Consider the following 27705-nt stretch of genomic DNA (forward strand, 5'->3'; position numbering starts at 1 on the left):
TTATAATACTTAGAAGCTAAAACAGTTGATTATCTAATTATTATAACTTTAAATATCATTAATAATAATAATAATACAAAAGAAAAAGACATTCTAATAAGTCAATATAATATTATAATCCCTCAAAAGCTTGCAAGCATAAGCCCATATAATCCCTCATAAGAGTCATAGTCCCATAGATCTGCAAAAAGAAAGAATAAAAACATTTTCATTACATTATACTAAATGTCCAAACAAATTGGTAGATATATAAACATGTTTTGTTCTTATAAATTTTGTGATATAAAATCAAGATAATAGTTATTCCTTGTGCATAAAAGGATGTACCTTTTGATCTAGTAGCTAGAAGTGACAGGAATAGTTGCATATTGTTTGTCCACCTCCTCAATTAGCTTATTGGCTATATCACTTGCATAAACAGAGGACCCTTCACAAATCTACAAAATTTCATTAAAAGTTAAAAGTCATAAAACTTATACACATTATTTTATACAATTGTACTGTACAAGCTAGTAATGCATAACATGTGGCAAACAATTTTGTACCTTGTTATTGAACAAATAACTATAGTAACCACCAATGAGTCCACCAGCAACATGTTGAACATCTAGATTAAGTTCATCAAAAACTTGTGAAACAACCAACAAACAATTGATCCTCTTTTGTTGCACCAATTTAATTGTAACTTCATCATCAATGATTCTAACATCAACTTCAACGTTTTTCGATTTGCATTGTAGCCATGAACTCTTCGTTGTAGAAGTTGAATTAGCATTATAGGCTTGCTGATCATCATAGACAGTATTACTCTCCACATCTAAATTGGAAACCTCTTCAATTTTTTGTTTTTTCATCCTACTTATGTTGCATCTCTTCCTATCCACCAAAATCTTTAATTCCTCCAAATCCCCCTTGAGCTTGTTGATGTATCCAATCGTGTCCCCAATAATCGATGTGCGGTCAACCTTTCGTTCATAATCGCACCATACACACAAGTTATCAGCAAGAAAAACAAGTGTTAACCGAGTTTATTATCTATTCTTGTTTGAAAATTATGGAAGTTATTAACGTTTTATCATTAGTAGTTTGGCTTTATCACAATGTGATCACTCTAATATTATTTACCAAAATAGTGTTTTCAACTCTTTTAATTCCTTTAACAAGATTTAATTCTTGTACATTTTGTTCGTAAACACGGTTTGCATGTTTTGGGGTAAACCGAACCAAAAAGTAAAAGTTTTGTCTTTGAGTTTTTAAAACCATTGGGTGGGTTTTGATTTTTTCGGTTTTACTATTTGGGCTTAAAAGTTTTCAACCACAAATCTTTTGGGCAAAAATATTGAATTTTGGTTAATTGTTTTTATTTATTAGTAATTAAATGATCGTTATGTATTTAAGCTAAAAGATTTAGGTAACACTATATTATAAACTCTTATAAATTTCTTAAGCTAAATTCGGTTCGGCTTGATTTTTCCGAGACCAAACCAAAAGTTGGATCTTTATGATAACATAAAACCAAATTGTAGTTTTTGTTTGAATTTGGTTATTCTGGTACGAATTTTTGGTTACAGGTCGTTTTCGGTTCCATACACACCCCTAAAACACACAATACCAACAGGTAACAAATGAATCAAAATGTTTATATTCTCATACCTTAGTTGAATATGGGATCAAACTCTTCAATGCCTCAAACTTGCCATTCATTTGTCTCCTTCTATGTTTTTCACTAACAGGTTGTTTTGCATTCTTTGTACCTCTCCCCTTTCCATTAACAATCCCCACATCAAACTCGAAAACTTCATCTCCTTCATGATACATTTGATCATCACCAAAACCCGATCCACAACCCGTTACATTGAAACCTTTTGGGAGAGAACTTAACAACTCTTTGTAGAATGGATGTTGTGGATGGATGTTGAGAGCCTGTACCGGATGGTACATTTGACCGGAAGAGTGACCGATATGATTCCAGTTAACTTGTTGGTGGTTTTGGTGATCATCAACTTCCATGTTCATGAGATGTTGGTTATGAAAGTGGTTTGTAGGTGTTCGAGTGTTGGAAAGATTGAGGATTTGGTGAAAGTTTGAGAGTTCATGATGATGATGATTGGTTTGAGAGTTTGGATCAAAGCTAGCACTTGCTTCAAACATGTCTGAATTGTGCGTAGTATGATAAGTTGTAAAGTTTGTTTTTTTGATAAGAATGAAAGTGATGGTGGTTGAGAGGATTGGAAGTGAAGATACACCTATATATATATATTCACAAATTAGAAACATTATCTAAGTTTGTTGAACTTTTAAAGTACAGTATAATATGTTTGTACATATTGTTACAGATATATTGGGAGTTAGAAGGAGAGTGGGATAATAGTTCTACACTTCTACTTAGTTTTATTGTTACATGTATATTATGTATCTTTTTAATATTTAATAGAGCATTTATATATAAATATTGTTACAAAATATTTAATAGATTTTTAATAATAAAGTCAAAATAAATAAAACAAATCAAACTCAGTTAACTCTATGTAAGCACATACACTTGTCCTAGCATTTTACAACCTAATCAAGAGGAAACTTTATTTCATTAATAAATCTAACATACTAGAACAAATTGATTTACACGATTTTAAAGTGCTTTGGTTGATTTTTAATTTTGGTTTACTACTATTTTACCTAAATGTTTAATGTTTATATTTGTTAGTCAGACATATGAGCTCAAATAAAACACGTGTACTTATTAATTTACACAAGCATATCTTGTTTAATTCTTCGTTGTATTTTATTTTACTTTTCACATATCAGTACTTTAATTTCATAAACTTGCAACACTAAGTATATAAAAGTTATTACATTTAAACTTTAAACTTTGAATACTATAAGACATGATACTATTCTTTGTCTATTCTTCTAAAATTTGATATAAAATACTTAAGTCAGGTGGTATTACTATCGACCCTAAAATACCTTTATAATGAAAGAAATACATCGGTCAATTTGTGAATCTTTTAGGTTGACACAAACATAACCCAGTTAATTTTTTTTCTTTTTGAAACGGCATAACCCGATTAACTAAATATGTTTGTAAATTATAATATAATACTTGTAAATGAATCACAAGGACCAACTTACCGTCAAGGTATCGACCTTAAACATATCCCCAAATAAGAGGGGCCGGGACAGTAGTGTGAGTAAGGTTCATGGATAGTTTACCACATGGCAAACTCACCCCTAACTATACGGATAGTTTCCGAAATTATATAATACATTAATACCTATATAATTGAATCACAAGCAACATTTGAGTTTAAAAAAACAGTAAATAAATAAGAGAGAGAGAATCAAATATTTGAACAACTTTCAGTTGGCGAACAGGGTTACCGAACAAAAGCTGTTAGTTGGAGATCTTTGGTGGGCCCGCCATCTGAATTACTGATTATTTGATTTTGTGCTTGTTACCTTTTTATCACCTAGTACGTTTTTATATCAATAATAATAATAATAAGATTCGTCTAATTAGAGCTTCTTTTCACCCAAATTTTATCTTTGTACTAATTCGGTATGCTTTTATGGTTAAGAGGTTAGAGCATCTGCGCTAGGTCGGAGGTCACGAACCATCACGTATTTAAAAACAATGTATTAATAGAGCTCCATGACTTACAAATCTATGGTTCTAACGTTTCTAATAGTTATGTAATTAAAGTTTTGTATATGTGTTGTTCATTAAACTGTACTTTCGGTTACTTATTGTTGACTAGTCCAGACGCCTCAGTCTGTTACTTTTATTTTGGTCTCTCAAAGTCTCATAAAGTTCTGGCTTCAGATTTCAAATCAAAGTATTTAAATAAAATAACTTGTCGATTATTATGTGAGACAAATTGCTTTAGAGATGTTGTAAAAGGTTCATCTACACTGGTGAGTGAAGATGTCCAAAAAAAACATAATTTAAAAAATTTCTTGTCGCTAAGAAATAAAGTGGTATTAAGAGACCTTTGGTCCCATGATATGGGTGATAGTGTGATACCCTTCGATCAGTTTAGCATTAAGGTGGATTATAGGTGGTGTAAAATTATGAAGTGTGTTTTCGTTTTAAATAATAAGATAAAAAAATAAAAATAAAGCTTCTATATTATTGTTATAAGTAATAACTATTTTCGGCATCCAAGTTTCTGTCTTCTTTTAAGATTATAGAGACACCCATTCCAGTATCACTTTCAGATTAAAGACCAACATCTTTAAATAATTTTATACTATATTGTAATTTAATTCCTAATTACAAGTTCTTCATAAAATGAAAATGACCTTTTTTTATTAATTAAATATGTAATTTATATATATATATGTATTCTAAAATATATGATATTAACAGCTTGCAATATAATCAAAAACTTCAAATGTTTTTATTACATTACTTTAACAAGTAATAGCATTTAATCGCATTACTGCAAATATGATGGGAGAATAGAAGGAATCACACAATTTAGATGCATTCACCAAAGTATGTTTGTTAGATGGGGCTGCAATTTGGTTATATTTGTCACACATGCTTCCCCTTTCATGCAAAGTCTCCACTCTAACCGACTCAAGCAAATACTATATTTATCATTTATCTGTAATTCTGTATCTATAAAATAGTAGAGGTTCATTTAATACAAAATCAATTTATACTAATGACTTATTTATCTAGTGGTATGATGTTTCCTCTTACCAAATGAAAGGATGTGAGTTCAAATATTTACAAGTACAAAGTAAATATGAAATTTTGTTGTAAAAGATAATAATAATAATAATAATAATAATAATAATACAAAACTAATTTAATTAAAAAGGCTAGGTTATGGTCAATTGATCATGCAAATATTTATATGTCTCCACTCTATAAATATTTGTACATGCTATATATGAGAGGGAGACATGATGCGTAAATACTTGTACCTCTTTATTATGTTGGGTTATACCACATATAGAGGGTGGTGGACCTATCCTTAGACCTTGTGGTACATGGTCCGCCGTCCCGAAACTTTTTTGGTATTATTATAGTATAAAAGTCCGATCGACCCCTGTGAATATATATTAATTGTCAACATGAGAAAATTTCCGACCGCATTGTGAAAATTTTCTAGATTGGCCACTGACCACGTATATGTATATTGTTTTTATAAGTACTTTTTTTTTCTTTTTCCTAGTTAATTATATTAATATTAAATAAAAAAAAATCTAACTATAATAGAGAGATAGGTAAGCAAAAAAACAAGTATAACAATGATTATTTTGCGTAACTCGTGAAACTTTTGCCAGCCGTTATATAGACCTCATTCTAACATGTAAGCTTGGTGACTCCTATTTTCAAATGCTTTTTATATGAACCCATGTGTAAAGTGTTTGGTTTGATTACAAGAATGATTATGTGTTTGGTTTTATTACGACAATGATCCAAACAAGTAGTGTTTGAGACTTAAAGAGAGTTTAGAGCTATTGTTTATACTGGTTATGATGTGCGTGGCACTGCCATGATTTGACCTTGCAAATGATTCGTTGGGGCTTGATCGGATCTTTGGGGATTAATTTTTTGTTTCAGTTTCACATGACAACTATGACAGAGTTTATATTTCTTTTACTCAAAAGTTTAACTAATGATATTTAGGGATGACAATGGGTCGGGTTTAAGTCATATTTAGGTATTCACAAACCCATATTCATTTAATAAAGTCTGTCCCAATCCCATTGGGTAATTACCGTCGGGTTTCGGGGATACCCATCTGGTTTCGGGTTTCCTATCGGGGTTTGAACAAAAAATAACTTCGGATATTAGATAAACTTGATCTTACAAAATCAAACTTTCGAAACCCAAACTGTCATAATTTTGAATATATATTGTATGTGAACGCATTAAGGTAAATATGTATATACACTATATACGTATATATAAATATAAATATATTTATATTTAATATAAATATATAAAAAGTTATGTCGGATACACAATAGGGGTAAATGGGTAAATGTTATCGGGTATTTTATAAATCCCAAACCCTAATGTGCATCCCAATTATGTCGAGTTTCGGGTTATCACATGGAGTTCGGGTTTCGTTGTCATCCCTAATGATATTGTATATTTTCTGACGATGAAAATTATAAAAAAGTTGATTGTTACGATTTAACACTACGTCGAGTGTTTACTCATTATAACAAAGTTGATTGTTACAATTTAACACTACGTCGAGTGTTTACTCACTACGTCAGGTACTACCGTACTAGTAGGCCACGACCACGACCACGTGTTAAACCACATGTTCAAACACGTGGTTTGAACATGGACTACCGTATATTTCATTTTCTTTGTTGGATTTGTTCTGGCTTCCTGAGCCAGTTGCAACCAATTTCGTTCTCTCAACTAGCCTTATATAAACTTCCTGATCATAAACTTTAATTTAGACATACAATTTTTATAAAATTTGTAATGAATAAACTATATAAATTATAAATATTTGTAAGACGTTTATATCTCAGGAATAACTATTATAACAAATAATCAATTGTACAAGTTGTGTTCTAGGTCCATACTGGTGTTTTGTATCAAATTTGTTCTTACTACGTTCGTACAAGATGTTGGATCATGCCAGTCCTTTTCTCTTTTTATCATATTTGACTCTGAAAGATAACGGGTGCTAATTGTACATGTACTTTCTGTCATATTTTAGGCATGAAAATATTAAAAAGCGGTTATGATCAACTCGGAAAAGGGATTCAGATGTTGGACCATTAAGAAGAGGTTTGCATGAACATCGGTTCGACTAAAATTGTTCTGATATAATTGCGTCGTCACAAACAATTGTGTAACACATCCTACTACCCTAGTTTATTTATTGCCAAGTATGCCTTACTAAAAGGGAGCAACACAAAAGGTTCAGTAAGGAGGCCGAGTTGGACCAAGCCATGTTTTGAGTCAACCCAACCCGGCCGGTACAATTTTCACCATACAAGAACCACCATTTATTCTAAAATGGGACTTACTAGATCGATTTCTCACTGAATATATTTAGGGATTTCTCCTTTTCTCAAGACGGATAGAGAGTACTCAGCTACATCAATCAAATCTTTAATGTTGTGAATCGATCGTTCCTCTGCAGCCACCATGAAAATGGCACGCGCTTGTGCTTTCCTGTGCAATCTTGCTGCTAAATTCAAGGGCAGAACTGGTGAATTTAGGGCTCTAACTACTTGTCGATATAGAGAAAGAACCCTTCCCCTGTTTCTTGACAAATCTTCCGCAGTTGCCCATATAAGACCCTTTGACATTTGCCTTCCCGCCTGCCAAGTGTTTTCTGTAATGTGTTAATTCAGTTATGTTTTTATCTAAAACAGTCAAATACAAGAATACTCATTACACCCTAAACCATACTGATATTATTTCATATGCTTCAACCCGAACTCACTTTGATTGTAAGTTCGGAACCCATATTGACCCAAACCCATTCTAGCCTGTTACTCGAACCCTACCCGCACAGTTTGCGAGGCTTATGTATATATGTGCGTGTATAAAGCATAACTCGCAATTTAAAAAGAAATAGAAAATTAATGAATAACAAAAAACTCCTCTTAAGCCCTAAATCGACAACAATCACAGGTTGTGAGGGAACTTAGAAAAAACATGAAAACGCAAACATATCCTAATCAACAATAAGGACAACATTGTGTAGTCTCTTCACACACCCGAAAGTTTCTACCTAAATGATGCTTGATATTACCTCTTGTTCCAGTTCATTAAATATCCAATTATCGAAATGAATAACAATTGTATAAACAGCAGAAAAACGCTAGTTTAACCACGTTCGAGACAACAATTGCTTCATTTTCACTAGTTTTATTTGTCGGGGCTCAAGACATTTTGTTTTATTTATCATTCTGTTATCCATTTGCTTAATTAAGTGTGTGGTCCACGTTTTGAGGTTTCAACATTTTGGTTTCTCTCAACAAATGCAATTTCATTAAAGAGCTTGAATGAACCAATGCTTTACATATGAAAGTAAATCAGTTGCACTTTTATCATTCATTTACAAGTCTTCAACAACCAACACAAGTTGATAGTCACTGCATCATAAAATTAATATATACTTCTATAAATCATTTTAAAGACATTATGCATTAGATACAAAAGATGATGTATTTACAGAAAAAATATCATTACCCCTAAAATTTGTAACATTAAAGCAATAGTAAAAGTCACAATTAAGAAATTACACATTTTAGAGACAGTGTTATTTTCTTCATGAATATATATTTTTCACTTTTTTGTATTTCAAAAATGATGTCCTTAAAATGATTTATAGGAATATAAAATACACTAAAGTGACTATCAACTTGGGTAGGTAGAAAAAAAATATACATTGAATGACAACGGTACCACTAGTTAACACTGATATGTAAATCGTAGGCTTACTAAAGCCACTTAACGAAGAATTCACAAATTTTGAAAAACCAAAACTGTCAAAACATTAAAACGCAAACTGCACACTTAATTCAGCCAATAAACCAAAACCTACTAAAATAAAAACAAAATGACACTAAGCCAAACAAAAAAAGTACTCCCTCCGTCCCATTATAAGTGTCTTAGTTTGATTTTTTAAGTCTTTCTTGTTTAACTTTGGCCGACAATATTTTTGTTTGTGTTATATAATACTTGATGTAAAATATATGAATGGATTAGGTTTTAAATGTATTTTACATTGATATAATTTTCATCAAGTATTATATGACACGAACAAAAATATTTACGGTCAAAGTTGCAAAAGAAATACTTGAAAAATCAAAATAGGACACTTATAATGGGATGGAGGGAGTAAAAAGTACGTGAAAAGTAAAAAAAATTCTTGTTTGTGAACTGCCAAAATTCATTCCGTTGTGTATACAACCAATATTCACCTCGATAATCAAATGAGTTGTAAACAAAAAGTATTCAAGCTTCACTTCAACAACAAAAAATACCGATGAGTGAAAAGGCTGCAAAATTACGTTCTTATTATCAATTAGAATAGCGTTATAACGGTTCTGGTTTTTTTATGTTCCCTCGTAGTTGTTCATTTACAGCTTAAAAGAAGCTATGTCTTTCATTAATCTTCCCTTCCGTTTTATATTTTTTTTAGTTTTTACATGCACATACATACATCACAAAATGCACTTGTATACTTAGTGTTTAGTTTTACTAGATCAAGCATGCACACATTATGGACATGGTCCAGGATAGAGATTCGTGAAGACGTAGGATTAAGGTTAGCGACTTCTAGGGGAAGGTACCTAGTTAGCTTAGCTTTCTATTTAGGGTCTAGTTGGCTAGCCTTGCTCCTTGTTTTTTATGAATATATTTTTGTTTGATGCTGCTTTTGGATTCTTATGCCCTTTTCTTAGTAGGTCACAGATTCCTTGTTTTTTTGGTAGTTTGTATATATTGCTAAGTGTCTTTTGCTTGTAGGATGTATGTTTATTATGATTACCTGCATGTAGCTTTATGAGCCGGGGGTCTCTCTAGAAGCAGCCTCTCTATTCTCTCGGATAGAGGAAAGACTTGCCTACATCCCACCCTCCCCTGACCCTACCGATAGCGTGCTATGCGGTGGGATATACAAGGCTTGATTGATTGATTGATTGAAGCATGCACACATTAATCCTTAATTATTCATGTTTGACTGACAAACTTCTTTGATTAATCACTAGTTGCTGATTAATCGCTATTTGGGTAAAAATGTAAAATTGTTCAAATCCAATATTTTATATATAAAATTTGGTATATTATATATATATATATATATATATATATATATGTATGTATGTATATATATATATATATATATATATATGTATGTATATTTGAAAAATTATATACAAATTTCAATCCAATTAATCGGCGGTCCCAACCCCACCACCCGACTAGCGGATTAGCGCCTGGCGATAGCTTTTGTCCACCTGACCAAAATTTGAGACTAAAATATGAGCCCTAATTTTTTTTAATTTAATTCATATGACCTTTGACAGCTAATATTGAGCAGAGGCTGATATTTTGAACCAAAATTGAGACTCAAAAGGCATAAAACAACACACAATTAATAAAAGATAAACCCTAGAAATGAGAAAATTATAAGTATACACATAAAATTAGAAATTGAGATGTAATTTGTAACTTGCCCCTGTTCAGATAGTCGGAGTAAGATGCCGTCGCCGTCACCGTCGCCGTCGTCAATCGGAGTTCAGAGTGTCGGAGATGTGCCCTGAAGCAGTGGCTAGTGAATGTGTGTAGAAAGATCTGAACTGAAGAGAGTAATGTGGTTTAGTGGGCTGGCTGTTTGGGCCTAACAGGCATATATTATAGGTACTTTTCATTAGGGTTGTTCACGGTTCGGTTCGAAACCGTAAAACCGGTCATCAGTTTGGTTTTACGGTCGGTTTTTCTATTTAGCTTTCGGTCGGTTGATTTCAATATTTTCAAACCGTAATGAACGGTTTGGTTTACGGTTTGAAAATTTTCAAACCGTATGAAACCAGACCGCACCATAAAATTTAAATATATTTTAATTTATTAAAAATACTTCATATAACATATTTGACTATTTATATATTGACTCAGGTTACCCATAATTTGCTTGTTTATTGAAATATAATGGGTCTGTAAGTTAGATAGTTTGATTTGTAATTTAGTATTTACATTCTACTGTATTTTATAAAATGCAAAACTAAGTATCAATAAATGGTAACATAAATATGTTTTTATTCTATTATGTATTTAGACCTTTGTGCTAATTTGGACTACGATCAAATAATTTGTGGAGAACTAGATTCTACTGTAAGCTTCTACATATTGTTCATGCTTGTGTTTTGCAATTTCAGTCTTTTAAATGTCAATTCATAAAATAGTAACACAATTTGCTTATTGTTTCAGTATAATTTAAATACGAGCAACTGCAAATACAAGTAGACATGTAAATACGGTCACCCAATAAGCCTAAACCGTGAAACCAAACCGTTAGTAACGGTTCGGTTTGGTTCGGTTTTATTTTTTAACGGTTCGATTTTGGTTTTCAATTACTAAAACCCGTTACTAACGGTTCGGTTACAGTTTGACCTAAAAACCGTCAAAACCGGACCGTGAACACCCCTACTTTTCATAAGCCCAAAACTTCATATTTAAATTTAGGGTAGGGGCTAGAGGTGCCCAAAATACCCGGTTTTCGGACTCGAACTGGGACCGGTTCCTACCTGTACCCTGACCCGCAGGTACGACCTGGTATAGGATTTCTCCCCGGAGCCGTACCCAAAACCGAAACCGACCCGGACCCGTCGGAACCGGAAATATCCGGTCAAAACCCGACCCTACCCTACCTAAAACCCAAAATAAACCCGGAAAACGCGGTCAAATACCCAATTATACTCGGAACCGTTCCTACCCGGTTCTAGTTCCTGAAAATACCCCGTTTGTGCACCTCTAGCTGGTAATACGAAAAAAATGAGATTATACATACGCATTGTGTTGACTCAGTCGGTATTGATTTGGTTTATTAGTAGTAGTATGAAATTTTCATACACTATATTAAGGTTGTTCATAAGTCGAGCCGTGGTAGGTTTGAACTCGAGCTTGAAATTAAGCGAGGAAACTTAGCTAAACTCGAGATTGAATTTGTAGTTAAACGAGCCTAAGGTCAAGCCAACGAGCAGAGCTTGGTACGAGTTTGGATCAGTTACAAAAATGAGTCAACTCAATTCAGACTATTTCAAATCAAGTTTTTAAGCTAGTTTATTCAAGCTTTTATTGAGCAAGCCACAAACTTTTTGAACAACCCTACTATATATAAACTGAAAAAAACAAACGCAAAAAATAAAGTCGTAATAGGATCAAAAGGAAATCAACATGTGTAGTTTGGTTCATTGTGGTGACGGCTTGGTTTTTTGCATAAGGGATAGAAGCTCTTGGAGACGTATTAGGATTATAGACTTTTAATTGGAGTATATACATTTGTCTTAGCTTTTGTTTCGGGGCTTTAGTTTATGTTTGTGTATGTAGCCTTAATCTTAACGTTGGTGATATCAAATAATTCATAAAACCAATGTTATATTTTTGAAATAATCTTTTTGGATAGAAATTGTATGTTGCTCATCTACCATGCGGCCATACCCACATGTTCATGATAAACCACTCCGTGTTCATAATTACTCCCAAAATTGTGGAAGCAGTTTTTGAAACTTGGCACACAATTTTTGTTGAGGTCAGTAACTTTAAGTTAAATACAAAACATAGAAAAAACAAAAATGTCGTAAAAGAATTATTAATAATCAGAAATACAAACACACTGGTAGAATACAAGGTGATCCCATGTATTATTTTTCCTTTCTCTTCTTTGCTTTTCTTTTCCGTCACATTCTTCTCAATTTGAAAGAAAAATGATTCATTCCATTTTACTCTTCATTAAACTTCCATTATCATTTTAGTTCTTTTCAGTTTGAAAATGAAGTTTTTCTTTTTCATTTTCTCATTTTGTTACTTTCAATTATACTCGGGAGCACCTCTTTTGATTTTTCCGTTCCTTTCTTTTCTTGAGTGGAACTTGGAAGTACAGAAAAGCTTGTGCACTTGTTGTTCGACGAACCTAACAATATGTTTAGTCATAAGCTTATAAGGCTAAGGGGCTGTTTGGTAGCCTCTTAATGGTCATTAAGAGGCTACTTCTTAATTGTTCATAACCTCTTAATGGTTAAGAGTTAACCTTAATTCTGAATAATTAAGAGGCTACATCTTTATGGTTACCTCTTAACCATTCAAACTTATGACTACCTTTTAATGGTTAAGAGATTATGAATCATTAAGAGGTAGCCTCTTAATGGCCATTAAAAGGCTACCAAAAAGTACATTATCTTTATAGAGATTGTAAACTTCAGCCCTAGTGTTGGTCATACAATCTAAAAGGACGGTGTATTCTACTAGGGAACATCTAATCTAAGAAGAGATGTGTGTCGTATTAGATAAATTAAGTACTCTTCCACTACACTTTAAGTTTTTGCACGACCAGTGACTTGATCTAGTGGTAGATGTGTATGACCTTCAAACTAAGTTAAATAATCGCAAAGATTAAAACCTAAATTACATAGAAATATGCAATATGTGTTGAGTTTAAATCAAAATTATTTTCTAAGAAGGCTAGAAAGAAAGGCTTTTTGGTCTAAAAAATCCACTTACATCTTCACTCATCTCCCACAACCACCACAACTCCACCGTCCATCGGCACCACAACCGTCAACCATTGCCACCACCTCGACGAAAAACAATCGCCAGAAAATTCGTCCGATTAACTGCCGAAAGTCGATGGAAAAAACATAATGGAAAACATTATGAAAAAGCACAATATAAAACACTATAAAAAGAAACACAATGATAAAAACATAATAAAAACACAATTTGATAAAAAACACTTTTGTAAAACATAATTTTGGTAAAACACAGTTTGTAAGAAAACCCATTAATTTTTTTTTTAAAATTTTTATATAATAATATGATACTCATATTAAAAATAAAAAATGTTCGTATTATGGTGATTTTTTAATAAAAAAATATCGTATTAAAAAGTTATTATTTCACACTTGATTTTCTGTCTAAACTAATCTTAACCATGTCCAAAATCAGTTAAGGATTACTTCTTATTCTTATAAAAAAAATCGTGCATCCTATTATAACATATCCCCAATCAATACTAGGGATGGCGATGGGTCGGGTTTAGGTATTTCCAAACTCATACCCGGTTATTAAAGTCCATCCCAAACCCGTAGGGTTTTAATCGGGTAATTACCCGTCGGGTTTCCTATCGGGTTTTGATAAAATACCGTCAGGTATACCCCGCTCAAAACCTGCCGTGTTTTGACAAAATATAACTAATCGATTACAATAGTTGCCGTAAAGATAAAATATCTCATATATTTAACATAAACAAGTTTTGACAAATAATATATTTGGAATATAGTATACATTTATATAATATAATAAGTTATATCGGGTACATCGGGTATATAATCGGGTAAATGGGTTTACGTTATCGGGTAATCAGGTCGAGCAATCGGGTATATTAGAAATCCTACACCCGTTCCAAACCCACGAAAAAATTTAAAACTAATCTCAAACTCATCCCAAACCCTAATGGATCGTTTATTATCCGTCCAATTTATATTAGATTTCAGGTTTTCGCATCACGTTCGGGTTTCACTACCCTCCCTAATCAATATTTAGTTCTGTATATAACCCAAATATAATAATCAAATAGAAGTGTCACATGAATATCATCAATCTCCAAAAGACGTTGACCCACCTTGACAGCAATATGTGACTTGGATCGTACGTACACGTATACCAATCTACTTCTATTCCATTATTCAACCCCCCATATATTCAATCTCTCTCTTATTGTTCATAATATTATTTATTATTATTATTGCAATATGGGTCAAGCGCTAGAAAAACTTCAAGGTAATCTAATCTTCATTTCTTGCTTAAATTTTATCAATTTACATTTATTTCAAGATCGATCGGTTTTGTTTTTATCAATTGATTCCGTTCTCATATATATACACATATGATTTTGGATTTGGTTTTTTTTTTTTAATTTGTATTGATTCTGTATGATCTTTTGGTGATAAATATGCAAGCTTTTGAAGTAATTGAATTCTTTGTTTCCTGAATAAAGATTTTGCCATTTTTACTAGACACTATTTCTGTTTATTTTAACTTTTTGTTCAATTTCATGTGATTTTTTATTACTTTTTGGGTCGGTTTTGGGCTAAAACCAAAACTTCGGTTTTTAAATTTTGAAAACCGTTCGATTTCAGTTTTGTCAAGCTTGAAAATTTTTGGTAAAAAAATAACTTGGCCCGGTATAATGAATTTGACCCTAAATAAATCATTATGTTAATTAATAAGTAACTGAATCTAATATATTTGGGCTAAAATGTTTGAGTAAAATATTTATTAAATTCTTATAAAATTACTTAAAATAAAAGGAAATTTTGGTTCGGTTTTTTTATTAGATGCAAAACCAAAGCCGAACACATACAACCAAATCGTCGTTTATTTTTGTTCGGTTCGGTTTATTCGGTTTCACGCACTCCCTAATTTGATGTTTGAACATTTGGTGTAGGTAAGCAATGGAGAGAAAAGCAAATAAGAAAAATAAGTGACAAGGTTTTTGATTATTACAAGAATGATTCCGGACGCGCAACTATGTCATTTGAAGACTTATACATTGCTGTCTTACTCGTATACAAGTAACATCATTAATTTTCTATTCCGGTTGTTCTAATAAGGAGCAATGTAATCAGGTACTTATGCAGTTGATTCGTTTTGATTGTAGCGATATCAATAAACGTTTGCCCGGGCCCCACTTTGATCCGCCAACGAAGGATCAAATCAGAACCTTGATGAAGGTATAATATTAATGTCACAGCAGTTAACAAGTTAATTATAATTAGCTTTATGCCTTTTAGTTAATTTGTTTTATTTTCTTAACTTAGGAATGTGATTTGGATCTCGACGGGGGACTAAATCGTGAAGAGTTTGAGGAGTTTGTGAAAAAGATGACAGCCGATACGTTCGTGTATGTTACTCAAGGACTGATAATAACTCTGGCTGTGGCACCAGCGGTTGCTATGGCCACAAAGAGATCGACCGAGGGTGTTCCAGGCATTGGAAAAGTGGTGCAGAAAATACCCAGTTCGGTATACGCGGGTCTCATTACTTTGGGAGTTATGATGATCCAAAAGGCGAACGAGTAAATAAGTAAAAAGTAGTGATGAAATTTCAATTTCAAGGTGTTGTTTATGTTTTGTATTTGTGACAATAATAATTATGGAATGTTTAAACTCATAAATGGTATTAAAGGGTATTTGTATATTTGTAAGATGTATGTACATAAGTTGTTACAGAAAGTTGCCAGTTGGTTACATAAGCTTGATGTGTTTTAAATGTTGAAGGGTGTTTTAATCATTCTTGACTTGAAAATCTAAGGCTATGTGTTACCGATTCGCTCCCCATGCCGCATGGAATTTTTGGATTGATTCCACACTGTAGCCACTCTCACGCCTCAGCCCTTAACGACCCATATCACCCTTGTCGGGCAAGTGGGCATTACGCGCCACTCCACCAGACCACCACACATTACACATAGAATAAGCGACTTGTTTGACATCTCAATAAAATAATATACTCTACAATGTATAAGTTTAAAACATCTCATGATGTGCATCAATTATATAATTTATAAGTCAAATATGTTTTATACTTGTTACATACGTGATACGTATTCGATATTTGATTGACATTGATTCACCAAGTTTATAACTACAAATGAGAATCATAAAAAGAAACTCTACTAGAGGTGCACAAATCAGACCCTCGCCCAAACCACTTCAAATCGTGTCAACAAAAGTCAAAACCAGGTTCTAACAAAAGTTGGGTCGATTCCAAACCGGTTTCAAATCAGTCTAACCTATCAAATATGGGCTCAGCCCAATGTACCTCCAATAGAATAAAATAACATGGCGTGACAGCAACCAGCATTCTTTCAATTTTCAATCTTTCTTCTTCAATCAATTCAATTCAATTCAATGGCGAATATTTATAAAATCCAAGCTCGTCTTCTTCTTATATGTATATGTATAATATTGTTTATATGTTCTATTGAAGTTCTTTCAAAATCTTCTCGCCGCCCAATTTCTGTAAGTTTCTATAAACTATTAATCCAATTATAATAAAATTGTTGTTGATTCTCATCTGGGTTTGTTTAATTAATACTTGTACTGTGTTCAGGACACTGAGATTCGAGAAAAGAAGCAAAATTGTTACGCAGAAGTTGAACTGTAATTTCATTTCTCTCATGTTTAATTTCCCCCTAAATTGTTGCTCTTAAGTTGCCCTAATTATTTAGGGTTTATGCTTTATCTAAATAATTTGAATTGTTAGATTATAGCCATATGTTGCATATGATCTTTTGCATAGGGTTCTGATTTTGGTTATAAGATGTTAAAATCTTGATCTCATCCAACAATTGAATTCAAAGTTTATTGATTGGCTAGTTTTTTAATTAATTAAAAAATTAAATGGGCTAATCAACTTAGGGTGTCCAAACGAGTTGGGCCACTCACTTGAGATTGATCGATAAAAAGCTCGAAACAGCCAAGACTGAACATATAATTAAGCTTGTTTAGTTATAGAGCTTGAGCCTTGTATGGGAAGATCCTTTAGCCTCGTTGAGTCTTAACGTGCCTAAATCCTAATGTATTTTAAAGTTTTAACTCCTTAATGAGCTTGAGCTGAGCTTTGACTCGTTTAAGGTACTGCACACGAGCTTGAGCCGAGATTAGGCTTGTTAAGGTATTTCACAAAATAATAATAATAATAATAATAAATAAATAAATAAATAAATAAAAGTGTATATAAGTTATCTAATAAATAATAAATGAGCCAGGCCCGAGCCTGGTCATAAGTCAAAAGGAGCCAAGCCGAGCCGATGCTCGAGTAAAGTTCATGAATTCAACATATTTAATAAGCTAATAAATTCATATTTGGTAATTCGATATGGGCTGGGTTAGATCGCCCTAAAACATTTTTTATCCAAAGGTTTCTGAACTCGTTATAGATAATCATTGTGCTAAAGATATTGCAAAGCCTGTATAGTTCCAATATTAATATTTCTTTGCATTAAGAGCATGTTTGGGATTGAGTTTAGAAAATGCTTATTGGCTTATTGGTGTGTTTAAAAAGCCAATAAGTTAAACTGTGTTTGACAATCACAAAAATAATTTTAACTTTTGAAAGGGTTGAAAAGCAGTTTCCTAAAAGCCACATATCATGGCTTTTCAAAATGGCCTTTTAAAAAAGCCAATAAGCTAATAAGCATTTTTCAAACACAATCCCAAACATGCTCTAAGTAGGGGTTCTAATGTTCTATGCATTATTTTCCGGGCGATTTTTAGACGTGATCGACCCACTTCCCTTTTAACCAAGTTTTCATTTTATTACTATTCATATTGATTTTTGGTTTTATTTTTGTGGGCTGAAAAGTGGATACTGGGGTGCAAAGTGCAAGTCTTCAATGGTTGAAAAGGAGAATTGTGCTTTACAATGCTTGTCACCAGCTTGCTATGAGCTTATTTATGAGAGTGATCCTGTACGCAACACCCAAATTTTCTACATTTTCTCAAAAATAGTCTGTTTTTCCTACAATTCATATGTTATTTATTGTTAAATGGATGTTTTTATCAGCTGGAAGAAGGTGAAAGAGATTATGTTAGAAGCCAGGAGTACAAATACTGTATGCACAGGTTAGATCCATTGCACTCATGACTTTAGCTACAATTTTATGCGGTAATAGATTCCTAAATAAAAATTTGTACAATTATGATTTTAGTCACCTAACAGTTTATTATTAATTTTTTTTTTCAAGATTGTCTTTGGGAGAGAGCTTGGAAGGTGTTAAAGGTTCTTTTGAGTGAAATCCATTCCAGACAATCTGATGGCTAAATTGTTGTTTGCAAAAACACATGAAAAATGTAATCTTTAAGGGGGTATAAAACAATTTGTTTGTGTAAAGATTGTTCTGTTGTACCTGTTGTTTAATCAATTGTACTTAGTTAATTGTCTTTAAAGAACTTCAATTTCATTACAATATAATCTAGAACAAATATACAATAAAAATGCCCCATTACAATACTAGAATGCAGTATTTATTTAACATGTTTAAAAGATAGGGTTAGCAGTATTACACATGCCAGGATTTTTAATGCACCAGAGAGGTTGAATCGGTTCGGCTTTCACCCCACGGCTAACCATTCTATGTATCCACTCACTTGACCGGTCTGTGGCATCCGCGGACCGCTTCTTCCCCGTCTCATCCCGGTTGCCGGACCACAACGATTCCGCCATAGCCGAGGCCCGAGGCCAAACCCGTGAATCAAGAACTGTTGGGTCCGCCTGCTCGGACCACAAAGCCACCTCCCCTCCTAAAACCAACTTCGCCTCGGTCTCATTCAGCCCGTATGTGATGTCATAATTGTATATCAACTGCCATGTCTTGAACGGGCCGCACCACGACCCACCCTTTTTCTGGTCAAACCCAGGCGGTTGGTCATACGCGCTATTGTTCCCCGTGAAATCACCGTGCCCGCAATCCAAGTAATAATAATCCGATGATGACACGATTGTTCGGTAACCGGCTGACACAAGTCTTTTTGTGTTGTCGGGCCCGCCATTCCATGTCTGCATGATTGTGGTCTCGGGTGGGAGAGTCAACGGGTTGACTTTAATTCCTGCATCGAGAATAACGTCCTCCCAGTACACTGTGGTCCGGTTAAGTGACACGATGTAAGGATTCGTATTGTTGATGAAAATCTCAAGGACTTGACTGAGGGTCCCGTTATTGGCGAGGTAGGCTTGGACCGTGGGGTCCGTTTTCCAACAACCTGGGACGATCTCGTCGGCTCCAGCGTGGTAAAATGAATCTGGGAACAGAGTTGTTGTTTCTTTGACTACGTTTTTTACCACGTCGTAGGTTTTGGGGATTAACGGGTTTAGGTGGCCGGTTCCTGGCTCGGATGCCAATCGGTCTTCCCATGCTGCACCAGCAGGCCACCAAAACATGTTGGCGCAAGTTACAATATCCGGGTAAGCTTCAGCCCATGACCCTGTGTGTCCTGCAACAAAAAGCAACTGTTAAAGAAAATAAACATGAAGGTGGTTCATTCATGATAGACACAATTCTTGTATGCGAAAAATTGGAGGTGTGTATGGGTTAGTTTTGGGTTTAAACCGAATTAGAAACCAGGAATTCGGTTTTTCAGTTTTCTGTTTGGTTTCGCTTTCTTTCATAATTTGGGCTGAATTAGAAACCGAATGCTCCAACCCGAACTCCACAACCCACTCCACATCCTCCTTCGAATACTCCATACCCGACCCATACGACCCGTTACCTGCCAACCCAAGCTCCGACTCCAACACCAAGGGAAACGACTGCGAATCCGTCAAATGCCAATGAAACACATTCAACTTATTCGCACTCATCGACCCGATCAACCGCGTCAAATCCTCCACCGGGTAATAATTCCTACCCGTATCCAGCATCACCCCACGGTGCTCGAACACGGGCCAGTCCGTTACCACCAACCCGGATGCTATCCGGGTCGGGTCGCCCCATATCAGCTGGGAGAAGGTTTCTAATCCTCTCATGCCCCCCCCCCACACACCGTGGCTGACGTCATGGTAGCGGAGTGTGACGTCACGGGGAGGGTGTAGGACTCGTTGACGGAGGGTGAGAGTGGGGTGGTGACGTCATCGACGGAAATCGTTAAGGTCTGTAACGGTGGGGTGACGGTGAGGTTGAGTGTTGGAGGGAGTAAAGGGGTGTAGTGGGTGGTTAGGATTTGACGGAGGTAACGGTTAACGGCGGGAGTTAAGTAACGGTGTGACGGAGAGTGAATGGTGAAGGACGTGGAGAGAAGGATTGCATGTGGGGAGGTCCATGTCAAGGATCGGGGTGTGGGCCATATGTTGATCGGAGATGATGGAGATCCAACGGTTGAGATTAAAAGCGTTAGTAGTGAAATAAAAAGAGTATAAATATGAAAAATCATTTTGGAAGATATTTATTTTTGTGACAAGTATGAGTGTGATGAATGATATGCGATGATGCTTATATAGATATATATATAGGCATGTAGTAAGTCAAATGGAAGGAAGAACTTAGGTTTGTTTTTATTTGATTTTGAATTCTTTGTTTTTATCATTTGTTGTTTTGTGGTATAGGTTTAGTGAAATAATTGTGTTTTTTTAACAAAAACGTTTTGTTTTTATATAGTATGTTAAAGTTGTAGAATTCCAAGTGAAACTTACAAGTGTGGTAATCGATTGAAACAAAGAAAGTGATTAGCTATCTTTTGAATCAAAAGAAGAGATAATGATCTCTTAAAAGTATATGTTAACTTGCATTTAAAACTTTGAGTAATTAATTTTGGACATATGAAATGTGTAAATTCTCTATACGAGTATCCATGATCTATTAGTTTAGTAGTATAGAATCACTTCTTACAAATATGAGTTTGTAAGTTCAAATTCTTACAAGTACAAAGCAAAAATGGAATTTTAATGTTGAAAAAATAAATAAACTAGACAAGTCCTACTTAAAAAACTTTTTATCAAAGCTAAAAATTAGACCGGACCACAACATTGCTATCAAGGGTGGAACTTGGAAGGAATGCACCTTCTACATCTCTCGCATTTAAGTTTGCCGACGTGTTCATATCGGCACATCAAAAGTTTCTATTACTACCCGACCCATCTCCAAACCTTACAATACATTTTTATAATTGCTTTCATCCCAAGTCAATATGACACAAGTAACAAAACAAACAGAATATACTAAAAGAAGAGCATCGAGTTGGCCATCGGAATGGCACCTCGCTCCGTACCAACACTAGCGGGCAAGTGTTTATGTTGGTCTCGTCACTTGTCCCGCTTTCCCCTTCACCTCTGCAACCAAACTAATTAATTACTGATCTATATATATCATGCTTAATAGTATCAATCAATAATCATATAGATCATCAATCTTTGTATTTGTATTTGATTGAAGATTACTTATAGTCTGATTTAAGACTAACAACATTGATCATTGCAAGTTAACATTGTGTGGTATGATAAAATATTTTACAAAGACAATCGTTATAAACTATAAGTCGCGTATGATATGATATATTATTGGTCTAGAAACCTATTTAATTTGTAACCGTCGAAAAGAGTACCCATACCTCATTTGTGCTGATATTTGAAAAAAAAAAGGCATAGTGATAACGAGTAACATTTTATTCCAGATTTTATATTAATATTGTTCAAAACTTAACATTCAATTTTCTATGACTCTAAAAGTCTAAATAAATCATATTTATAAAAACGACATAAAATTCATGTGACAATAGAAGTTATTTTATAAATAAAAAAACAAACCAGATATGTTAAAATCTAGTTGCTAAGAGTATACAAAACTATTATATCTTAAGAAAATGACTTGTGGAATTTGTATCCAACAACGAATGGCGAGGTAAGATCGAAAAATTCATCATTTTGAATAAGAATTCTGCACTTCCGAATAATTTTTAAATAAAAATAATTCGGCCGGGCAGTAAAAGGTTTTGGATAACCTTTTTCATTTCTATGTGATGATGGTTCAAATCTCATAGGTGACAAAAAAAATGTACAATTTAAGCAGTTAAAAATGAGTGACGTGAACATGTGAGACAAATCATCCGTTAAGTTCTATGTCAATCCTGGATTCACCTTGTAATAAATCCATATTGCATACTTAACATTTCGATACTTAATATGACTACTCTTAGAGCTTATACAAAAATTATTCCTTTTTCCTTTTAATTTCACATTTACATTAATATAATTATTTTAATAACTCATATCAACCAAACTCAATAACTCAGTTCGAATATAATTTACTCATAGGAAAGGTGTCAATAATCAATTGTAGTATAGACAGGCAGATAGCTTATGTTTGTAGCTCGCTTAGGCCGTATAAGTTAGCTCATTGAAAACTTGAACTGACGGCCTAGATCTAGCTCGTTAACTTGTATAAATGTTCGAGCCTATTTGGAGTTTAAGGTGTTTTACTCATATAAAAACTCAAAGCGATTTATCTCGAATAACTTGTTTGTTAGGTTATACAAAGCTAGTTGCTTTGTTATTTGAGACATTTATACAAAAATATGCATGCAAAATCAACAATAGGAAAAAAAGGAATAACGGTCTTAGTGATGGGCGAAGCTTAGTGAGGGCCATGGCTGGCCCTGCCCCCCTCTCTACCATCACCCGACGTTCTCGTTCAAGCTTAGCCACTGGTCTTAGACATAACAAACAAACGAAAAGTATATTCGATTTTTCATCAATCCAAACAATATAAATGACAATACTAAATGCCAATTCTTGAACCTAATCGAGCACCCGTCGCTGTCTTTATAGTTTTGTTTGCTATATAAGACAATATATGTCTTGTATTTGATGATATTAAAAAGGAAAATAACTCAATAAGTCAAATTTGCACAAGGAGTGTGTATTGTTAAATGGAGGGTGCCGGCGAACAGTTAAATTAAATTTAATCAAGCACCCCCAGTGCAGTTTATTTCTTATATAAATTTAGACATACTTCACATTATTAAAAAATTAAAGTCCCACCATTTGCAAACTGAATAACCATGGGACCGCCTTATAAAAGCTAACACTATCTTATTTCTTTTCTACTTTTATTGGAGTAAATCAGTGACTAATCTATACTATAAGTTGACGGTGCAGTGCAGGCTAGAACAAATTTTTTAAGGGATAGCTATTATATAAAATGAAGTAAGAAAAAAATGTACTAAAAATGTACTTCATCAAAAAAATTGAAAATGAGTGAGTAGAAACCGACACAACACACTATAAGAGCCCGAACCCAACTATCTCTAAAATTTATATATTTGGCTAGTTTTGTAGGGTATTTATTAGTTGATTTAAGACAGAATTACAAATTTTATCCTTTAAACAAAGGCAATTTATGGATCGTGTCCCTTTTTTTAGTTTGTTTACAGGCGGTGTCAGTTAAACATTTTTTTTCCTACACGTTATGTCCTTTACGCTAACTGGGTTAGAAAATCTCAGTTAAATATCGTCACGTGAGTCGCATGTGAGGGCTTTTTGGTCTTTTCATTTATACCTGCACATTTTTGTCCTCGTGTTATTTATTTATTTAATACCTAAAATAAAAACATAAATGCATTTAAAAATAAAAACTCTCTCTCTCTCTCCCCTTCAACCACCACTCCTCTGGTCACCACCCACCCCAACACCACCGCTGGAAATGTGACCGACTGCCACCGCCACACAACCCAAAACCGTAACCCTAGCCGTTGCGTCACAACCTCCATCATCAGCCACCAACCAACACCTCATTATCCACCTATAACCAGCCTCAAATCACAACATCAGTCATTACATCAAAACCTTAGATGAACCCAGCCAACGAATCGAAGCGAGGGTTAGTATTTTCTCATCGATTTCCACCACCACGTGTTTGTTTATACCATTTAATTGAATCTAACGAAACCCTAGAACTTGAATTAGCGATTGAAGGTTTTAATATGTGTTAACCTAAATTTGAATCGAAACCCTGGTTTGCTTCTACTCGCTACAATTTGTAGACGGCGTTGTTGTGGTGGTGGCGTGGTCAGCCAGCGGTGATGGTGGTGGTCAGGTGGCCGGATTTAATGGTAGTCATAGATGGAGTTTTTTTTTTTTTTTTTGGGGGGGGGGAGATTTATGGCTATTGGTGGTGATGGCAACATGTGTTGGTGATGATAAGCGGTGGTGATGTTGGTGTTGGTGTTGGGGTAGGTGGTAGAGGTGGTGGCCAGAGGAGTGGTGGTTAACATGAAGAAGAAATGGATATGAGGATGAAAATTGGTGGGATGAGGGAGAGAGAGAGAGTTTTTATTTTTAAATACATTTATGTTTTTATTTTAGGTATTAACTAAATAAATAACATGAGGAAAAAAATGTGCAGGTATAGATGAAAAGACCTTAAAAGCCCTCACATACGACTCACGTGACGATATTTAACTGAGCTTTTCTAACCTGGTTAGCGTAAAGGACATGCCGTCAATATTCAATCAATCAATCATACCCAGTGAAGTCCCACCAACAACAAAGCTATAAGTAGGGTCTAGGGAGGGTGGGATGTAGGCACACCGTACCTCTATCCAAAGTGATAAAGAGGTGGCTTCCAGAGAGACCCTCAGCTCTAAAGTACATATGTATGAAGCAATACAAAGGTTTAGGTCCCGTGACCGGATCAAACAACACAACAAACTAAGTACTAGTCGTCTTGGATCAACCTCTCTACTAGTTGGCGGAAACAACTAGCAAGGACCGAGATCTCGGATATTGTGGTGGTGTAACTTGGTCCGTGAAATAGGAGAGGGAGAGAGGAAGAGAGAGTTTTAGTGAATGGATAATATGTTTTACAAAAGGTTTATTTTCAAAGGTTATTGGAGAAATGGGTTAAGTGACCCTATTTTTCCAAGTTTACATAACATGATACAAAATAAACGTACTGAGGTACGTATTACACCGACTCAAATATGAAGACATACACAATCCTAAAACTAATATAGAATATTAGCTTTACAATCTCCCTCTAGGATTGAGTATGTCCAGAAACCTTCATCAAGTTCCTTGCTTCGTCTTTATTTCTCGAAATCTAGTACTTGTCTTTATCCAAGAGCTTGAACGAGATTGGATCTTGACAATTATTTATTTTCCGATCTTGAAGATTTGAACTTCAATCTTATTTCCTGGGAAGGATTGGCAACAACAAATTTTAGAACATCATATGCGGGAGGCTCGACATCTAATTTTCTTTCGTTGACTTTCTTGTGCTGACTTGTTTCTTTGCTTTGTTCTTCGACTGATCTTCAGACATGATCAGTTCATATTTAGGTTCAACAACAAACTGTCACGTTCTCGTTTTCTTTTAAGTGCTTCAGCATCGACAACTTCAATCTCTGCAGCCCAGGACACTTGATCTTGATCTACCTGTCCATGTACCGCTGCAAAAAACTTAGAGCGAATAAGATTCGTTCACACACTATCGAGGGTCAAAGAAGAATATTCTTTTTAAAACATGCTCTTGGTTTGAAGTATTTGTAGAATAACTCTGAAATTTTATTTTATCTTGACTTTTCATAAAATATCAATTTCAGTCTCTCAACTTGTAAATGATATGTTTAAGTCCCAAGTTTCCAACGAATTTTGTATGAACGACCTTGACAACAAAACACATGATTTTGAATAAAACATTGGTTTAATAAAATATGTACGAACACATAAGAACTTAAAATCTTTTTGAAATTTTCATATATTATAATATTTCGAACATATATATATATATATACATAATATTTTGAAGTTAAAACATAAAATAAAACAAGAAAAATGAAAATGATAGGAGTAAAGATTAATTTAATATTATATAACAATAATATTTACATAATTTTCTAATGACTTTAATATTTTTACGAGAAAGATCACAACATGGAATCACATTGTCTATAATGTCCTAGATCGCACTTCTAAATGGATATTATTATGCCAAGAACCCAAAGTCGATTGTAGATATGTTGGTCCACTTTAAACTTAACAAGTATTTTGATTTCACCGTGATACGTTAAGCTATTAATTAGGCACAATACTTGTGTGGTCCCCTGTTAATCCGACATGTTACAAACTCCATCATACCTCAGGCATAGTTTGTGTTCATAGACAGTATCACCCCGAATTGGCACCCCCTAATGATTGATCAAAACATTTTCTTTCAAACAATATGTAAAGGTTGAACCATGGACTTACTAGCCTTGTTGGCTTATGCCTTCATATAAAGTGTTTAGGACTTTCTTGTTTGCCTCACTTTACGTGGTTCTAATATACCCCTTTTTGTTTGATAAAATTTTCAGCAATTTTGTTGTTGATTTTTAAATACTTTTTGAGTATTTTGTAGCTTTTCTATTTTTTCGGTAATTTTTGACATTTTTCAATGTTTGAAGCTAAAGCAAGAAATAATATTTCATTGTGACCAATCACTAACCGGCTCGTGTATGACTGACTATTAGGATTTTTGCCTTCATTGGTATGACTTATTTGGATTCGGCAACTCCTTCATAAAAGTGTAACCACTAGCATAGGCGAGTATTTAAGTTTATATCACTATGATACTTACTCATTTGTCAAGCCCATCTACACATCAAGCAATGATCTTGTTGGCTTTTGATCTACTCTTTTCATGTGCTAGGATCACTAAAGACAATTTCTTATCATTTTCCAAATGTCGGATCAATTTCTCAAAATTTTCTGATATTTTAATATTATCTGACTCTCTCTAAGCAGGAGCTCCCTCTAAACAAGAGATTATACTTTTTATTCTTTTATTTTCTTAAATAAGATAATAATATAAAAGAGTTTTGGTATGCCAAGTGACTTATTTTTGTTTTTCTTAAAGCAAAAAGTGAAAATCTTTTTGGTAAGTTAAACTTAACTCATTTTCTCCCTCTAAAATTGTGACATATTTGAAAAATATTTACAATTTTATATACAAAAGATAGATAGGTTGATTAATCAAAATAGAACGATGGCTTTAGTTAAAAGGTCAGCAAAGCTGTTGTCATATGGATTATCTTAAGCATTCATTATTACAACATATTATAAAGTTGAAGAGATTCAAACCGAAGCCCCAACAACTGATGCTGGATCCATCACTTGAGAAACGCTCAACAAGTTGTGGTTGATCCATTTGAAAAAGGTTGACATTGTTGAAGCAAAAAGTATGAAACATTTCCCATTTCCTAAAGTTTGTCATCCCATGTCGCTTATGAAAGACTCGAATCCGCCATCGAATGGTGTAGCATCAAATAGCAAGGGTTGGTCTCCCATCATATGTTGGGTGCAACCACTATCTAAGTACCGAATACCCTTGATATTCCTCCTTGATTGACCCTACATGCATTAAGCGTTAAAATAGACATTGGTTCCCGAGACTTAGTTGTCTCGGGACATTCGACCATAAATCGACAAAACTTGATTTTATTTCCTGAAAACAAATC

At 34.0% G+C, this 27705-nt stretch overlaps 3 protein-coding genes and 1 pseudogene across 3 annotated transcripts; 2 read left to right on the plus strand and 2 right to left on the minus strand.

Annotated features, from left to right (window-relative positions):
* Window positions 1–333: 333 nt before the first annotated feature.
* Window positions 334–2233, minus strand: LOC143621721 (transcription factor bHLH10-like). The gene is made up of 3 exons (XM_077093054.1): window positions 1654–2233; window positions 546–965; window positions 334–437 (listed from the first exon to the last, which is right to left on the minus strand). The coding sequence occupies exons 1-3, from the start codon at window positions 2149–2151 to the stop codon at window positions 336–338; spliced, it is 1020 nt and encodes a 339-aa protein (XP_076949169.1). The 5' UTR covers window positions 2152–2233; the 3' UTR covers window positions 334–335.
* A 12081-nt stretch (window positions 2234–14314) lies between these two features.
* On the plus strand, window positions 14315–15916 carry LOC143621723 (uncharacterized). Its single transcript, XM_077093055.1, has 4 exons — window positions 14315–14497; window positions 15165–15291; window positions 15378–15450; window positions 15538–15916. The coding sequence occupies exons 1-4, from the start codon at window positions 14470–14472 to the stop codon at window positions 15796–15798; spliced, it is 489 nt and encodes a 162-aa protein (XP_076949170.1). The 5' UTR covers window positions 14315–14469; the 3' UTR covers window positions 15799–15916.
* A 662-nt stretch (window positions 15917–16578) lies between these two features.
* On the plus strand, window positions 16579–18701 carry LOC143621761 (uncharacterized). The gene is made up of 5 exons (XM_077093088.1): window positions 16579–16740; window positions 16832–16881; window positions 18086–18191; window positions 18287–18345; window positions 18468–18701. Exons 1-5 carry the CDS (start codon window positions 16630–16632, stop codon window positions 18514–18516), a joined length of 375 nt encoding a protein of 124 aa, XP_076949203.1. The 5' UTR covers window positions 16579–16629; the 3' UTR covers window positions 18517–18701.
* On the minus strand, window positions 18693–20661 carry LOC143621762 (beta-hexosaminidase 2-like; annotated as a pseudogene).
* Window positions 20662–27705: the final 7044 nt, after the last annotated feature.

Source organism: Bidens hawaiensis, unplaced genomic scaffold, assembly GCF_021521415.1.
Source record: "Bidens hawaiensis isolate Kalapana, Puna unplaced genomic scaffold, B.hawaiensis_p1.1 tig00002935_1, whole genome shotgun sequence".
NCBI lineage: Eukaryota > Viridiplantae > Streptophyta > Magnoliopsida > Asterales > Asteraceae > Bidens > Bidens hawaiensis.

What these genes read in the sequence shown, in the direction of transcription:
- LOC143621723 (XM_077093055.1), top strand. Translation starts at nt 14,470, where the DNA reads ATGGGTCAAGCGCTAGAAAAACTTCAAG. An exon ending in AGCGCTAGAAAAACTTCAAG is followed by an intron (nt 14,498 to 15,164) that starts GTAATCTAATCT and finishes CATTTGGTGTAG; the next exon opens with GTAAGCAATGGAGAGAAAAG. An exon ending in AAATCAGAACCTTGATGAAG is followed by an intron (nt 15,451 to 15,537) that starts GTATAATATTAA and finishes TTCTTAACTTAG; the next exon opens with GAATGTGATTTGGATCTCGA.
- LOC143621761 (XM_077093088.1), top strand. Translation starts at nt 16,630, where the DNA reads ATGGCGAATATTTATAAAATCCAAGCTCGTCTTCTTCTTATATGTATA. An exon ending in CTTCTCGCCGCCCAATTTCT is followed by an intron (nt 16,741 to 16,831) that starts GTAAGTTTCTAT and finishes TACTGTGTTCAG; the next exon opens with GACACTGAGATTCGAGAAAA. An exon ending in TGTTACGCAGAAGTTGAACT is followed by an intron (nt 16,882 to 18,085) that starts GTAATTTCATTT and finishes TGGGCTGAAAAG; the next exon opens with TGGATACTGGGGTGCAAAGT.
- LOC143621721 (XM_077093054.1), bottom strand. Translation starts at nt 2,151, where the DNA reads ATGTTTGAAGCAAGTGCTAGCTTTGATCCAAACTCTCAAACCAATCAT. An exon ending in TGATCCCATATTCAACTAAG is followed by an intron (nt 966 to 1,653) that starts GTATGAGAATAT and finishes TATGAACGAAAG; the next exon opens with GTTGACCGCACATCGATTAT. An exon ending in GTTATTTGTTCAATAACAAG is followed by an intron (nt 438 to 545) that starts GTACAAAATTGT and finishes GAAATTTTGTAG; the next exon opens with ATTTGTGAAGGGTCCTCTGT.